The sequence below is a fragment of the Papaver somniferum genome, chromosome 2, assembly GCF_003573695.1.
Source record: "Papaver somniferum cultivar HN1 chromosome 2, ASM357369v1, whole genome shotgun sequence".
NCBI classification, from domain to species: domain Eukaryota; kingdom Viridiplantae; phylum Streptophyta; class Magnoliopsida; order Ranunculales; family Papaveraceae; genus Papaver; species Papaver somniferum.
Genome location: NC_039359.1, coordinates 3,303,237 through 3,319,130, shown reverse-complemented (window position 1 = coordinate 3,319,130; position 15,894 = coordinate 3,303,237). Strand labels below are relative to the sequence as shown.

General features: G+C 39.0%; 1 protein-coding gene across 1 annotated transcript; it reads left to right on the top strand.

Moving 5' to 3' along the window:
- Nucleotides 1–13,986: 13,986 nt before the first annotated feature.
- On the top strand, nucleotides 13,987–14,871 carry LOC113346683 (ethylene-responsive transcription factor ERF011-like). The gene has a single exon (XM_026590166.1). It carries the CDS (start codon nucleotides 14,196–14,198, stop codon nucleotides 14,652–14,654), a length of 459 nt encoding a protein of 152 aa, XP_026445951.1. The 5' UTR covers nucleotides 13,987–14,195; the 3' UTR covers nucleotides 14,655–14,871.
- The last annotated feature ends 1,023 nt before the right edge of the window (nucleotides 14,872–15,894 follow it).

The following is a 15,894-nucleotide window of genomic DNA, read 5'->3' as shown; positions in this document are numbered from 1 at the left end:
GATATGAATTTGTGGAGTTGATGTTGATTTGATATGAGATTAATGGGGTATGGATTGGATTCATTGATGCAAGAGATGATACAGTGGTGTTGTTGAGTTGGAACAGGTACTGGCAATGCAGTTGCTGAGCTGCAATGAATTGTAATGAGATGCAGATGGAGCTGAAGTAATGATTGTGTGCATTGAAGTATGACCTGAGTATAAAAAGGTCTGGTGCTGTTGAGAAATGGGTTACAAGAAGTGTTGGCCTGACAGGGGACTGGTGCAGCTGAATTGGAATGAATTGAGGTAAGCATGGAAGCTGAGAAGGGATAGCAGTGATGGCTGTGTAGAATTATTCTTGCAAGTGAATTGCAAGTAAATGAGCAAGGCAGGCTAGACTTAAAAGCTGATGGTGGTGCTGTGAAGAGATGAGAATTGAGTTAATGGGTTTGTGGAGGAGCTGTGTAGCAGATGGTTGAGTACAGTTTGATTGTGAAGTTGCAGTGGCAGTGGTGCAGGTGCAAGGTGCAGAGGTTGAATTTAAGTTGTGTGTTGAAGTTATGATGCATGCATGAATTTGAGTTGCAGAGTAATTGGTTGAGCTAAATTGCAGGGAAATGGAAGTGGTGTTTGAGTTGAAGATTATGGAATCTGTGATTAGTTACCAGTTAATTGCTTGGATTGCAAATGGGTGCTGCATAGGTGCAGTTCAGCTGGTGTTGGTTAATGAGAAAAATGGTTGTGGTTTGAGTTTGGCTTGAATGAGAGAGTCTGCAGCTGAGAAATAACATGGAAGAGCATGATCGAGAACTGGTGAAGGAGAGAAAGAGGATTTAATGAAGTAAAGCTGCAGATATTGTTGTGAACTGAAGCTGGTGATGGAGAGTGCTTGTGTTGATTGCATAAGGATGAGCTATAATGGCAGATAGAGCATAGGTGGAGTTCGGCAGTTCTACGAGTTGTTGAAGAAGATGCAAAGAAATAGAGTTGGAGTTGATGGAAGAATTTGCAACAGAGTTGTGTTATATTGGAACATCCATCAGGGTTGAGTGAGCCGCACCATGATGATGCAACAGTGGTTAGCTTGGCAAGATGGCCTGAAATGGCCTTGGCCAAAACCTACTCATCCCAGTTAGATCCTGACTTAGCTGACACATACATATGACTCATATGACCTGGTTTGACTCGGTTGACCGAGTCGAATCATTGACCCGACTGAGTTGGACCGTTGACCGGTGACCGGGCGGACTTTGCCGGTCACCTGCGTTGTTTTCCTGCGACTTCCCGACAACCCTCCGGCCAACTACCGGCGAATTTTTGGAAGAGTTTCTACACGGGTTGTTATGACTTTTGGGCCAAGCGAATTTTCACTAATGGACTTTGGAGACTAGACCTAATTTTGGAAAGCAAGGACTATAAAAGGAAGACTCCTACAACTTTTGGGGATATCACGTATTCTTCTTGGAGCTTTGGAGGAAACTACTTCTAGGGTTTGCTTTGCTTTCATCTTCTTTATTTATTTTATTGATTATGATTATGATGAACTCCATTATTATGAGTAACTAAACTCAATTATTGGTTATGAGATAAAAGTTGATTTCCAACATGTTATTTGATTCAATGAATTAGTTTTGTCTCAAAACTTTATTGTTTATGATTCATGGTTTATATTGTTATATGATTTGATTGTTTGATTGGTTGAGTCCGGAATCAATCCGATTTGCTTTCATCTCTAGAGCTATATTAGGGTTTTCAATACGAAAAAGTTGTTTGTCCCTGATTTTAAGTAGCATAATTGTGGGTAGTGCTTGTAGTGATACATCCTACTAGTCACATATGAATCATAACCTTTATTAAAACGAATTAGTGCTTTTACACATTTTGTTCGCATTGATTAGTCTTATTTCATAGAACTTATTGCTCTTAGGGAGTTAAACTTAATTGTGCTTTTACACTTTAGGTTGCTTTCTAGGTAGATTTCACATTAGCATCTTTTAATGTTATTTGTGATAAAATCGGAAAATAAACGGGATACTCTTGCAATCAAGATATCCTAGGACTTTTAATAGATGAGAGATTAAATTTCAATTCTAATCATTGACGAAAATACATGTTTGTGAATGATACTATCCCATGACCAATATCTTCTCCTTATTGATTATTCAATTATTTTATTATTTTTAATTTACTTTCATTGCTTTGTTTATTTAGATAAAACAACCCCCCCTTGGTTACTAAGAAACTGAAAATTGATAACAACAAAAGCCTCTCTGTGGGAACGAAATCTTTCTTATCACATACTATATTTATTTCTAGTTGAGTAAGGAAGTGAATTATATTTGCACGGATGACAACCGGTCAAATTTTGGCGTCGCTGCCGGGAGGCATACGTCTTGTTATTAAGTTTTTAGTTTCTTATCATCATTTCTGCTTTCATATTTGCTTTTTGTTTTCTTGTCTTGTTTCTCACTTGTTTGCGAGAATTGTTTTCAGGTATCTAATCCCTGGCTTCTAAAGATTGGAACTATCCAAGGTGCGGGATAGCTACTCGAAGAGGCACAATACTCCAACCAAGTCAAGACACGACGGAAGAACAAGAGTTAGAAGTGGAAGAAGCATTACAACTAGAAGAAGAACAAGAGGTTCCATTTGTAGAAGAACCACTAGTTGAAGAAGAAGAAGCAATGGGTGATGCAAATCGTACACTCAAGGACTTGGATTCTCATAGACTTGATGCACAACGGTGGTGTATTGAGACAAACTCAACCTTCGAGATCAAGCCGGGGTTGATTAGAGAGTTACCGAAGTTTCATGGCATGGCGAATGAAGATCCAAACAAGAATCTCATGGATTTCCACAACGTTATCATGGCTATGCTTCCACCGGAGACTAATGCGGATGGAGCAATGTTGAAAGCTTTTCCATTCTCTTTGGCGGACAATGCTAAGGAATGGTTGTATTATTTACCATCCGGAAGTGTCACTATATGGAACGGGTTGAAGAAACTCTTTTTAGAGAGGTATTTTCCTGCGTCAAAGGCTACTCAAATTCGCAAAGACATTTGTGGGATAAAGCAACACGTAGGATAATATTTGTATGAATGTTGGGAGCGATACAAGAGATTGGTGGCAAGCTGTCCACACCACCAATTTAGTGACGTGATGATAATACAATACTTCTACGAAGGTCTCCAAACAAGTGATAGATATCTTCTTGATGCAGCGGGTGGTGGTGCACTAGTGAACAAGACGGTGGACCAAGCTACCGAGTTGACTGAAAGCATGGATGCAAACTCGCAACAATTCTACACAAGAAGTGAACCAATGGTTAGGCGAGTGCATGAAGTTACGGATTCTTCATCACACCGTGATCAAAGGATGGATAACATGGAGCAAATGATGCAAAAGATGGTTGCGGTTATTTTACCTTCATATGGTGAAGAGTTGGAGCAAGCTAGTGCGGTCTTTCCAAATCAACAAAGACGGTATGATCCCTACTCCAACACTTACAATCCGGGATGGAGAGATCACCCCAACTTTAGCTATGCAAACAAGCAAGGAGCAGTTCAACAACCTACATTCAACCGTTCGGGTGTATTTCAACCACAACAACAACAATTCCAGCCGCAACATCAACAATCGATGCAAAATCAAGGTTCCGATATCGATGCAAAGCTTTAAACTTTTGTGCAAGGCATTTCTACCATGTTTAAGGAAAGTCAACAAGAAACTAAGAGTGATATCAAGGAGTTGCAGACTCAAATGGGCTCCATGGCGGTTGATATAAACAAATTGAAGGCACAAAATAGTAGGAAACTCCCTTCTCAACCTATTAACCCAAAAGAGGGTGTCAATGCTATTACGTTGAGAAGTGGTACACAACTTGTGCAACCCGAAGTTACTGATTCGGGCAAGGTGGAAACACCAAAGGAGCCGATTTTGGAGGAAAAGAGGGATGAAATTCCCCAAACACCCGAGGTACCTATTCCTAACTCTAAAACTCCGGTTTCTACTTATGTTCCTCCTTTACCTTTCCCTCACAGATTTGCAAGTTCCAAGAAGGCGGAACTAGAAAAGGAGATTTTAGACGTTTTAAAGAATATTCATGTGAACATACCACTCATTGATGCGATCAAGAAAGTTCCCAAGTATGCGAAAGTGTTGAAGGACTTGTGTACCAATAAGCGAAGGCTCAAAGATAATGAAGTGCTAAGTGTGGGGGAGAATGCTTCGGCAATCTTACAACACAAACTCCCACTGAAATGTAAGGATCCCGGTAGCTTTGACATTCCAGTCACAATTGGTAACACCACATTTAAAAAAGCTATGTTGGATTTAGGTGCATCCGTTAATTTTATGCCTGCATCTATGTACAATTCACTTGAGTTAGGTCCTCTTAAAAAGGATGGAATTGTATTGCAATTAGCCGATCGTTCTAATGTCTACCCAATGGGTATTGTTGAGGATTTTCTTGTGCAGGTTAATCAATTATTATTTTCAGCTGACTTTTGTGTGTTAGAGATGAATGAAGGCTCACCGGACTCGTCTATTCCATTGCTACTTGGGCGTCCCTTCATGAAAACGGAGAAAACCATTATTGATGTGGATAAAGGAACGCTAACTATGGAGTTTGATGGAGAAACAATATGTTTCAATATTTTCGAGACGATGAGATATCCTAGTGATGTCCACTCTTGTTTCTCCATTGATGTTATGGATACATTGGCACAACAAGTGTTTGAATTGAATGGTGATGATGCTTTGGAAACCGTTTTGACTACATCCAAGGATAATGCTGTAGAGTGTGGTAATGAAGTCAAGGAAACCCTTGGTGATCTTAATTCACTACAAGGATGCCCGGAAACTCATAATATCTCTTTTATTTCTTTACCATGCAGTGATGAAAAGCTTGTACCTTCCATTGTTAAATCTCCAAAGTTAGAATTGAAACCTCTTCCCGATCACCTAAAGTACTTGCACTTGGGTGATAAGGAAGATTTACCTGTGATTGTTTCTAACAAGCTTAGTGAATTACAGGAGCAAAAACTTCTAAGGGTGCTAAGGAAGTACAAAACGACCATAAGATGGACAATTGCTGATATCGGTATAAGCCATGCCGTTTGTATGCACAAAATTCGTTTGGAGGACGATGCAAAGCCTACAAGGGATGCGCAACGTCGTTTGAACCCTCCCATGATGGAAGTTGTGAAAATGGAGATACTAAAGCTTTTGGACGTGGGTGTTATCTACCCCATATCCGATAGCAAGTGGGTGAGCCCGGTACAAGTAGTACCAAAGAAATCAGGTGTGACGGTGGTGGAGAATGATAAGAACGAACTTGTCCCAACTCGTGTGCAAACCGGTTGGAGGGTTTGTATTGATTACAGGAAATTGAATGCCACCACTAGGAAGGATCATTTTCCATTGCCTTTTATTGATCAAATGCTTGAACGTTTAGCTGGACATTCGTATTATTGCTTCCTTGATGGTTATTCAGGTTACAATCAGATTATGATAGCGCCGGAGGATCAAGAGAGAACCACTTTTACTTGTCCTTTCGGTACTTTTGCTTATATAAGGATTCCTTTTGGCTTGTGCAATGCTACAGCTACCTTTCAAAGGTGTATGGTAAGTATCTTCTCAGAATATGTTGAAAACATAATCGAAGTGTTTATGGATGACTTTAGTGTCTTTGGTGATTCATTTGACCTTTGCTTGCACAACTTGTCATTAATCCTTGAACGATGTGTTGAAACAAATCTTGTGCTAAATTGGGAGAAGTGTCATTTCATGGTAACTCATGGCATAGTTTTAGGCCATATAATATCTTCTAAAGGCTTGGAAGTCGATAAATCTAAAATAGACCTTATTCGTGCTCTAACCCCTCCCACTACGGTGAGGGACATACGCTCTTTTCTTGGTCATGCAGGTTTTTATCATAGGTTTATCAAAGACTTTTCCAAGATAGCATCACCACTTTGCAACTTATTGCAAAAAGATGTGGTTTTTAACTTTGATGAAAAGTGTATGGCGGCATTCAATTGTTTGAAAGAACTTTTGGTTTCAGCCCCTATCATTAAACCACCGGATTGGAACAAGCCTTTTGAGATCATGTGTGATGCAAGTGACTTTGCGGTTGGTGCGGTGCTTGGGAAACGTGTGGGGAAGATACCTCATGCTATTTATTATGCTTCTAGAACGTTAAATGAGGCCCAACAAAACTACACAACCACTGAAAAAGAGTTATTAGTTATTGTTTTTGCTTTGGAAAAGTTTCGCTCTTATCTAATTGGTACAAAAGTTGTTGTCTTTTCTGATCATGTAGCGCTTAGGTACTTGCTTATGAAAAAAGAGGCAAAACCGAGGCTCATACGATGGATTCTACTTTTGCAAGAGTTCGATATTGAAATCAAAGACAAGAAAGGAATTGAGAACACCGTTGAGGATCATTTGAGCCGTCTTGCTGTGGACAAGGAAGCTATCCCATTGCGTGAAAGTTTCCCGGATGAGCAACTATTCTCAATTGCCTTTGGAGAACCATGGTATGCTGACATTGTGAACTACTTGGTGTCTAAACAAATCCCAAAGAACTTGTCTCGTGCTGAGAGGGAAAAACTTAAGAGGTTAGGGAACCAATACATATGGGATGATCCATACTTATGGAAACAAGGTAGTGACCAAGTATTACGAAGGTGCGTTCCTGAATCCGAGTTTAATTCCATCTTGTCCTTTTGTCACTCCTATGCTTGTGGAGGACATTTTGGGAGTAAGAGAACCGCTCACAAGGTACTTGAAAGGGTTTCTATTGGCCAACCTTGTTTAAAGATGCATATATATTTTGTACAATTTGTGATAGGTGCTAAAGAACAGGCAATCTAGGTGCCCGAAATCAAATGCCACAAACTTTTATTCAATTTATTGAAGTTTTCGATGTATGGGGTATTGATTTTATGGGTCCTTTTGTCAACTCTCATGGGAATTTTTATATCTTACTTGTTGTGGATTATGTTTCCAAATGGGTGGAAGCTAAGGCCACCCCGACTAATGATTCTAAAGTGGTTTCAGATTTTGTGCAAGCTAATATCTTTGCAAGGTTTGGAATTCCAAGAGCCATAATTAGCGATGGGGGTTCTCACTTCAATAACAGGATCTTACAAAGCTTGTTGAAGAAGTACAATGTGTCGCACAAGATTGCAACACCTTATCATCCCCAAACAAATGGACAAGCCGAGGTTTATAACCGGGAGGTGAAATCCATTCTAAAGAAGACGGTGAACCCAACAAGGAAAGATTGGAGCATACAACTTAATGATGCTCTGTGGGCTTATAGAACCGCCTATAAGACACCTATCGGGATGTATCCCTTTAGGCTTGTGTATGGTAAACCTTGTCATTTACCCGTTGAAATTGAGCATAAGGCGTTTTGGGCTATTAAGCAATGCAATATGGAGATGGATGGGGCTGGAAAGCAAAGGAAGTTACTCCAAGAGCTAGAGGAGCTTCGCAATGATGCATTTGAAAGCTCACGCATTTATAAGGAGAAAACGAAGGCTTTTCATGATAATATGATTTCTAGGAAACAATTTTGCATTGGGCAGAAAGTGTTTTTGTTTAATTCTCGCTTGCATTTATTTCCGGGTAAATTAAGGTCACGTTGGATTGGACCTTTTATTGTTACTAGTGTGTTTTCTCATGGTGCAGTGGAAATTCGTAGCATAGCTACAGGCAAGGAACTTAAAGTTAATGGGCACCGGTTGAAACCATATTATCAGAATTTCACTTCTGAAGTGGTGGAAGGAGCTAATTTTGTGGATGCACTCCCTCTGGAGGAGGCATAGAAAGCAAGGAGATAGTCGGGCTGACGACTTTAAACCAAGCGCTAAATGGGAGGCAACCCATAAGATGAGTATTTCTTGTCTTGTATTTATTTATTTCTTGTTTTGTTTTTAGTTTTTCTTGTCTTGTTTTGTTTTTATTTTTATTTTATTTTTCTGATTTCTTGTCATTATCATATGGGATTTCCCACCTTGACTTTCTTTGGACGATTCAATTTACATTGAGGACAATGTAAAGTTTAAGTGTGGGGGAGTGGTTGCATTTGCATTGTAAATTTTTCATGAAATTTTCAACGAGGTTCAAGAATTATACGAGGTTCTACGAGGAAAGAATCATATTGTCAAGATTTTACGAGGTTCAAGAATTAACATCAAGTATTGAAGATCGAAGACGAAAATGAATACAAGGATCGAAGACGTTTCTATGGATGCTGTGAGAGTGGTGCTAACTGCACGCCGAACGGATAACGAGGTAAGTAAGCATATTCCCACCTTCGTTAAGTGGTTGATTTCCTTTCTAAGAGATCGTCAGAAAAAAAATGATTTTCAAAATGATAAAAGATGTGGGTTTTTAAAACATTTCGGAGGGTTTTGACCTTCCTACCATTCAAAGTGTCGCAGGATTCTCTCTTCATTCCTACCTGGACACATGTGTGACCCATAAAGAGCTATTTATTGAGAGTAATATCATAAAACCCTTTCTTGTGAGGCAGAGTCAAGACTTTTGATCACTCCGAACCTGATTTTCTCTCGAAAAGGAATGGTTACTTCTCTCTCAACATTTAAGGATGAGATTGTGTTCATTTATGTGTCTAACTTCTTATTGCTAGTGTGCAGAATTTCTATGTCTTTTTATCGCGTTGGATGCTATTATTACGGAGAACTAGTAAGTTGGAAAAGTAGGTTTTGTAGGCAAACCTCTTGTAAACCTTCACGAGACTATAACTCGTCCACTAGGGACACCTGGGGGTTCAAAGGCTTGTTATTTATGCTAAAAGTGATCGCAGGCTCGACGAGACGGAGTTGTATGTATTTTTGTTTTATAATTATTTTTGTTTGATTTGCTCGAGGACTAGCAAAGTCTAAGTGTGGGGGAATCTGATAGGCGTCTAAAACACCTAATTTTATATCTAGTATTTATACTTTCTTTGCTATTTTTCTTGTGAATTATGTATCTTATGTTTGCTTTTGAGTTATTAGGTACTCTGGAGTCATACGGAGAAAAAGAAGAAGAAATCACCCAATTGGAGTAAAAGGGCAAAAGCGTCAGTTCATATGCAATTACTAGGCGAGTTGTACTTGGAGAAGGCTAAGGTTGCGCAGCAATTGAGCGTAGAAGGGCATAAATGTCATTTCAGGGCGAACATTATCTGAAGCCCAGTCAAGGTTAAGGGGAAACTCTATTTGGAGGAGTTCTAAATACAGTCAAGCTAAGGTTAAGGGGTTGCCAGATAGGGTGACCCTTATCTCAAGTGTTGGGGTGGCTATATCCAGCCCCATTCCTGCACCATAAATCAGATATCTTCTCAATCATTTTCAGCACTCTTAAACTGAAAGAAAGAGAAAGAACAACAGCCATGAATTCAGGGGCTGAGAACAGATCGAGAAGATTGAGATGGTGAATTGCTGGTGATGAAACGGAAATGGAAGGAATGATTATGCTGTAGAGATTCAGAGTAATGTTGTTGAATTTGGTTCGAAGTTATGGCAAAGAAAGGTTCGTTATGGATCTGAGATGGAGACGATGGTATGGGTAGCAGGAGAGATGAAATTGATGAAGCTTAGAAGGAAGAATTAGTATTGGGTTCGTCTTTCTCGTCGGTAATGAAGAAGAAGGTTGTTGTTCGATTATGTTGATTGAGAAGATATAGAAACTAGGGTTTCTGGTTTGTTTGAAATAGAAGATGGGGTTTCTGAAATGAGGGTTTGCTGTTGAGTCAGAGAAGAACAAATAAGAACAGAGTTTGATGATGCTGTCTTGGGTCTGCTACAATTTGGGGTCGAGTTATTCAGCTAAGAAAGAAGAATGGATCATATGACTGAATGTTGCCATGAACAAGGTGGTTATGAGTCTGCAAATGCTTGAGATTAAATGAGATTCGTCTTGATTTGTGGGTGATTGATGAGGCTTGAAACCAACACACTGTTGCAATTGATTGATTGCCATAGATGTATGCTTAGGACTCTTAACAGGAGAAGACCACAAAGACATGTTGCAGCTACAAGGAGCAATGAAATGGAACTGGTGCTTTGGTGTTTGCTAGGCAGTGCAGGTGCAGATATGAATTTGTGGCGTTGTTGCTGATTTGATATGAGATTCATGGGGTATGGATTGGATTCATTAGCGCAAGAGATGATACAGTGGTGTTGTTGAGTTGGAACAGGTACTGGCAATGCAGTTGCTGAGCTGCAATGAATTGTAATGAGATGCAGATGGATCTGAAGTAATGCTTGTGTGCATTGAAGTATGACCTGAGTATAAGAGGGTCTGGTGTTGTTGAGAAATGGGTTACAAGAAGTGTTGGTCTGACAGGGGACTGGTGCAGCTGAATTGGAATGAATTGAGGTAAGCATGGAAGCTGAGAAGGGATAGCAGTGATGGCTGTGTAGAATGAGTCTTGCAAGTGAATTGCAAGTAAATGAGCAAGGCAGGCTAGACTTAGAAGCTGATGGTGGTGCTGTGAAGAGATGAGAATTGAGTTAATGGGTTTGTGGAAGAGTTGTGTAGCAGATGGTTGAGTACAGTTTGATTGTGAAGTTGCAGTGGAAGTGGTGCAGGTGCAAGGTGCAGAGGTTGAAGTTGAGATGTGTGTTGAAGTTATGATGCAGGCATGAATTTGAGCTGCAGAGTAATTGGCTGAGCTGAATTGCAGGGAAATGGAAGTGTTGTTTGAGTTGAAGATTATGGAATCTGTGATTAGTTACCAGTTCATTGCTTGGATTGCAAATGGGTGCTGCATAGGTGCAGTTCAGCTGGTGTTGGTTAATGAGAAGAATGGTTGTGGTTTGAGTTTGGCTTGAATGAGAGAGTCTGCAGCTGAGAAATAACATGGAAGAGCATGATCGAGGACTGGTGAAGGCGAGAAAGAGGATTTAATGAAGTAAAGTTGCAGATATTGTTGTGAACTGAAGTTGGTGATGGAGAGTGCTTGTGTTGATTGCATAATGCTGAGCTGTAATGGCAGATAGAGCATAGGTGGAGTTTGGCAGTTCTACGAGTTGTTGAAGAAGATGCAAAGAAATAGAGTTGGAGCTGGTGGTAGAATTTGCAACAGAGTTGTGTTATATTGGAACAGCCATCAGGGTTGAGTGAGCCGCACCATGATGATGCAACAGTGGTTAGCCTGGCAAGATGGCCTGCAATGGCCTTGTCCAAAACCTACTCAGCCCAGTTAGACCCTGACTCAGCTGACACATACATCTGAGTCATATGACCTGGTTTGACTCGGTGGTTTGACCGAGTCGAATCATTGACCCGACTGAGTTAGACCGTTGACCGGTGACCGGGCGGACTTTGCCGGTCACCTGAGTTGTTTTCCGGCGACTTCCCGACAACCCTCCGGCCAACTACCGGCGACTTTTCGTCGAATTTTTGGAAGAGTTTCTACACGGGTTTTTATGACTTTTGGGCCAAGCGGATTTTCATCTAATGGACTTTGGAGACTAGACCTAATTTTGGAAACCAAGGACTATAAAAGGAAGACTCCTACAACTTTTGGGGATATCACGTATTCTTCTTGGAGCTTTGGAGGAAACTACTTCTAGGGTTTGCTTTGCTTTCATCTTCTTTATTTATTTTATTGATTATGATTAAGATGAACTCCATTATTATGAGTAACTAAACTCAATTATTGGTTATGGGATAAAAGTTGATTTCCAACATGTTATTTGATTCAATGAATTAGTTTTGTCTCAACACTTTATTGTTTATGATTCATGGTTTATATTGTTATATGATTTGATTGTTTGATTGGTTGAGTCCGGAATCAATCCGATTTGCTTTCATCTCTAGAGCTATATTCGGGTTTTCAATACGAAAAAGTTGTTTGTCCCTGATCTTAAGTAGCATAATTGTGGGTAGTGCTTGTAGTGATACATCCTACTAGTCACATATGAATCATAACCTTTGTCAAAACGAATTAGTGCTTTTACACATTTTGTTCGCATTGATTAGTCTTATTTCATAGAACTTATTGCTCTTAGGGAGTTAAACTTAATTGTGCTTTTACACTTTAGGTTGCTTTCTAGGTAGATTTCACATTAGCATCTTTTAATGTTATTTGTGATAAAATCGGGAAATAAACGGGATACTCTTGCGATCAAGATATCCTAGGACTTTTAATAGATGAGAGATTAAATTTCAATTCTAATCATTGATGAAAATACATGTTTGTGAATGATACTATCCCATGACCAATATCTTCTCCTTATTGATTATTCAATTATTTTATTGCTTTTAATTTACTTTCATTGCTTTGTTTATTTAGATAAAACAACCCCCCCTTTGGTTACTAAGAAACTGAAAATTGATAACAACAAAAGCCTCTCTGTGGGAACGAACTCTTTCTTATCTTCTAGTTGAGTGAGGAAGTGAATTATATTTGCACGGCTGACAACCGGTCAACCTATTGCTTGTTCGCTCAACTTTGAACCATCTGTGCGAGTTTCTGTTTGTGACAGAAATCACAGCTTCTGCCTCTTATCTTTATCTTCGCATTCCTTTGTTTCCTCCTAAGGTTTGCCTCTTGTTTTTTCTCCTGAGCATGAAAATCTTCAACTGAAACTTCCATTTTCTCCCCGGAACTTTGGTTTTTTCTTCTGAATTTTGTAGATCTGGTAAGATTTGTTGCAGGTAGGATAAAATCCTTTACTCCTCCCTGTTCCTAGCGCCAAAAATGTAGTTACAGGAAATCCCACAGCACAGCCCTTATGATATTTTCTAGATCTAAGTCTATGATCACAATCAAAATAAAGATTAAAGTGCTAGAATTGTAAAATAAGACACAAGATTTACGTGGTTTGATCAATGTGATCTACATCCATGGGGTTAGGGTTCACTTTGATTATTAAAATTACATATGGATTACATGGAGACTCCATTAATGAGTATTTGAAGCTCTAGGTTGATGAAAGAAGAAGAATGGGATAATAATAATAATACAAATATTGTTTTTGTCTCTCTTCAATTGTGTCTAAAAAGTGTGTGTCCCCCCTCTCTTGATTATACTTTCTCTCTCATGCCTTTCTCTTTATATAGGTGTTTACATAGTGGATGACAGCTAATAGATCCTTTATTTTCGAAATCTCTATGCGGTACACTCGTTCATGTACACTCACTCGTTCTCGCACATACTATACTTCGCATAGATCTTCACACTTTACTCGTGACTTTGCTGACATCATCTAGTGCGTCATCTCAACCTTGTTGTCTGCGATCTTCCTCGTTTAAGTTATATAGTCTTCACTTTGCATGCTTACTAACATGTGCGATATTTCACTCCTACAAGCACCATTAAAATTCGTTTAAAATTTGATATCCCTTCATACCATGGGAGAAAAAAGAACAAATAGAGCATAAATGTAATGAAATAGTTGGTATTAGAAAAATCCATTAAAATAAAGTCCATCTTCTTGATGTACTAACAGTAAACATAAAGAAGTCCTAGCCCCATAAGTTGGATTCCTCTAACATTGTTGGTCGACAAGTGGTGCTTTCTAATTAATCAGAGATTACCAAAGCCGACAAGCAAAAATCACGACTTTGTGCACCCCACTTACCGGAGTGCACGCGTCTCATACCAAATCCGGTTAGAAACCCATCCAATCAGAAAATAAGGAATGAACACCCCGTTAAAAGGGGTGCACACAAAGTCGCACTCACTAAAAAAACAGTAAAACATCGTTGTGATCGACGAAACCTTCGATCAAGGGTTTTTAAGCTTCTAATGTCGGCGAATTTAGGGTTTTTATAAAAGAAGACCTTATTCACTACAACTGAGCCAATCGAAACTCCATCAAGCCTCACCATTTACTTTACGACACTATGATCACATCATCCTAACTAGTACACGTTTTGTTGTATGATTGAAGCGTCAGATAAATTAGGTACGACAGTTTGAAATTTTCTTAAACCATCATCACAGTGGCCGACCCTAAATAACAGACAAGAGAGAGAAAAGAGAGAGAAACAGTAGAAGAGAATCCGAGAGATGAAAAAGAGGGTTCGTCTTCGTGCTGGCTGGTTATCTTCATATAAAAGAAGATAGAAACACACAGACACAACAGAGATAAATATTGCTCACTGCTCATCTTTTGTTTTCATATTCAAAGAAAAGAGAATCAATAAACGAGAAGAAACCCAAAAACCAGAGGGGGGACGATGGAAGGATTGTGTTGCTCTTCAGATTCATCGTTGCAAAAGGTAGCTAGTACAAGAGAAAGAGAGAAACGTTATAGAGGAATAAGGATGAGAAAATGGGGGAAATGGGTTGCAGAAATTAGAGAACCAAATAAAAGAACAAGGATTTGGCTTGGTTCGTATTCAACTCCAGTTGCTGCTGCAAGAGCTTATGATACGGCTGTTTATTATCTAAGAGGTCCTTCGGCTAGACTTAATTTTCCTGAATTTGTAATTGATGAACACAATAATCAATTACTTATTCATCATGATAATATGTCTTCTGCTTGGATACGTAAAAGAGCTACTGAAGTTGGGGCAAGAGTTGATGCTATAGAAACTGGTTGTGTACCTTCTTCTGGACTCAACGTTTCTCGCCGTGGTGGTTCGTTGAAACCCGATTTAAACGAAGCACCGCAGCCAGAAAATTCAGATGAATAATGTTAAACCATGTGATCATTATTCTCATTAATTTGATGATTTGTCTTCCTAGGTACATATATAATATATTAGTTTATGGATGATGAAAATTGTGAGATAAGTCATGAAACGAATTGCGTCCAAGAATATATTCTGGCGTCAATAATATTAAGTTTTGTTATTATTATTAGTTTTTCGATTCCAAATATCTCTTCGAAATCTTAAACAATTAATTCAATCTCTTCTTGTCGATATTTTTCGTTTTTATGTTCTTGTCGACTGCTTTGAGGTTAAAGTGATAAACGAAGACAGACGTCGACTAAACGAAAAGATAAAAGAATATGAATCACTGAGCTTGTATTTGCTCGGAACTGTGGAAGATGGCATGCTTGTGTGGTCCATTGAAGACAAATGATTGTCTTGGAGGTTCATGGTGGTCCTCGACCGTCATATATCTCCAAGAAAGTTCTACCTTTTTTTTCTTCTTTTTTTTGGTGGGGGTGATATGAATGTGTATATACACGGAAGAAGAACTGTCATGGGCACTGTGATGGTGGGTATTAGTTGTTTAGCTCTTTTTAGTAAAAGAGTAGGTTTCATTTCCTTTACTTAATTGAAGTTGTAAAATTCTTTGTGTTATGTGGGAGTTGGAACCAAATTGTAAGAATAAGTAGAAAGAGCTGGCAGAACTAATTTTTCCTGTCTTGGATGACATTGAGTTCATCATACAACTCTTTTGTCGCTCTCTTTGTGAACTTATCTGGTTGCTCTCTTATAAATGTGTTAATGTTTGGCATCTCCCATGGGAGGAAGATACCCCTGGGGCCTGGCCCTCATGGTAAGGTATGTCTGCTCACCCTTTTCGATCTCCTTGAGATTTCAGGGAGATGTATTGTTAAGAAATGCAGAGTAATTGGAGCAAGCCTCTGGTAACATTTTCAAATAACCCAGCACATTGACAGATTAAGAACACAATTTTATGTTAATTGATTCTTCTTTTTTGAGTTTTTCTCACATTTTATGTTTCTCACTTTGGGCGGTGAAGATTTACTATAAAAGTAAAAAAGAAAAAAACTTCTCCCACCTTCCACAGAAAGTGAGAAATGAGTGATTTGATTAATTGTATTTGATAGGGAAACTGTTAAATCAGAATATTTTAATACTCCATTTGTGATAGTATTCCAACTTAAGTTTTTGTTCTTACGGAATAAAACAAAGTAGGATGTCATCATACTTCATTCATTTTGGCTCACAATGTCAT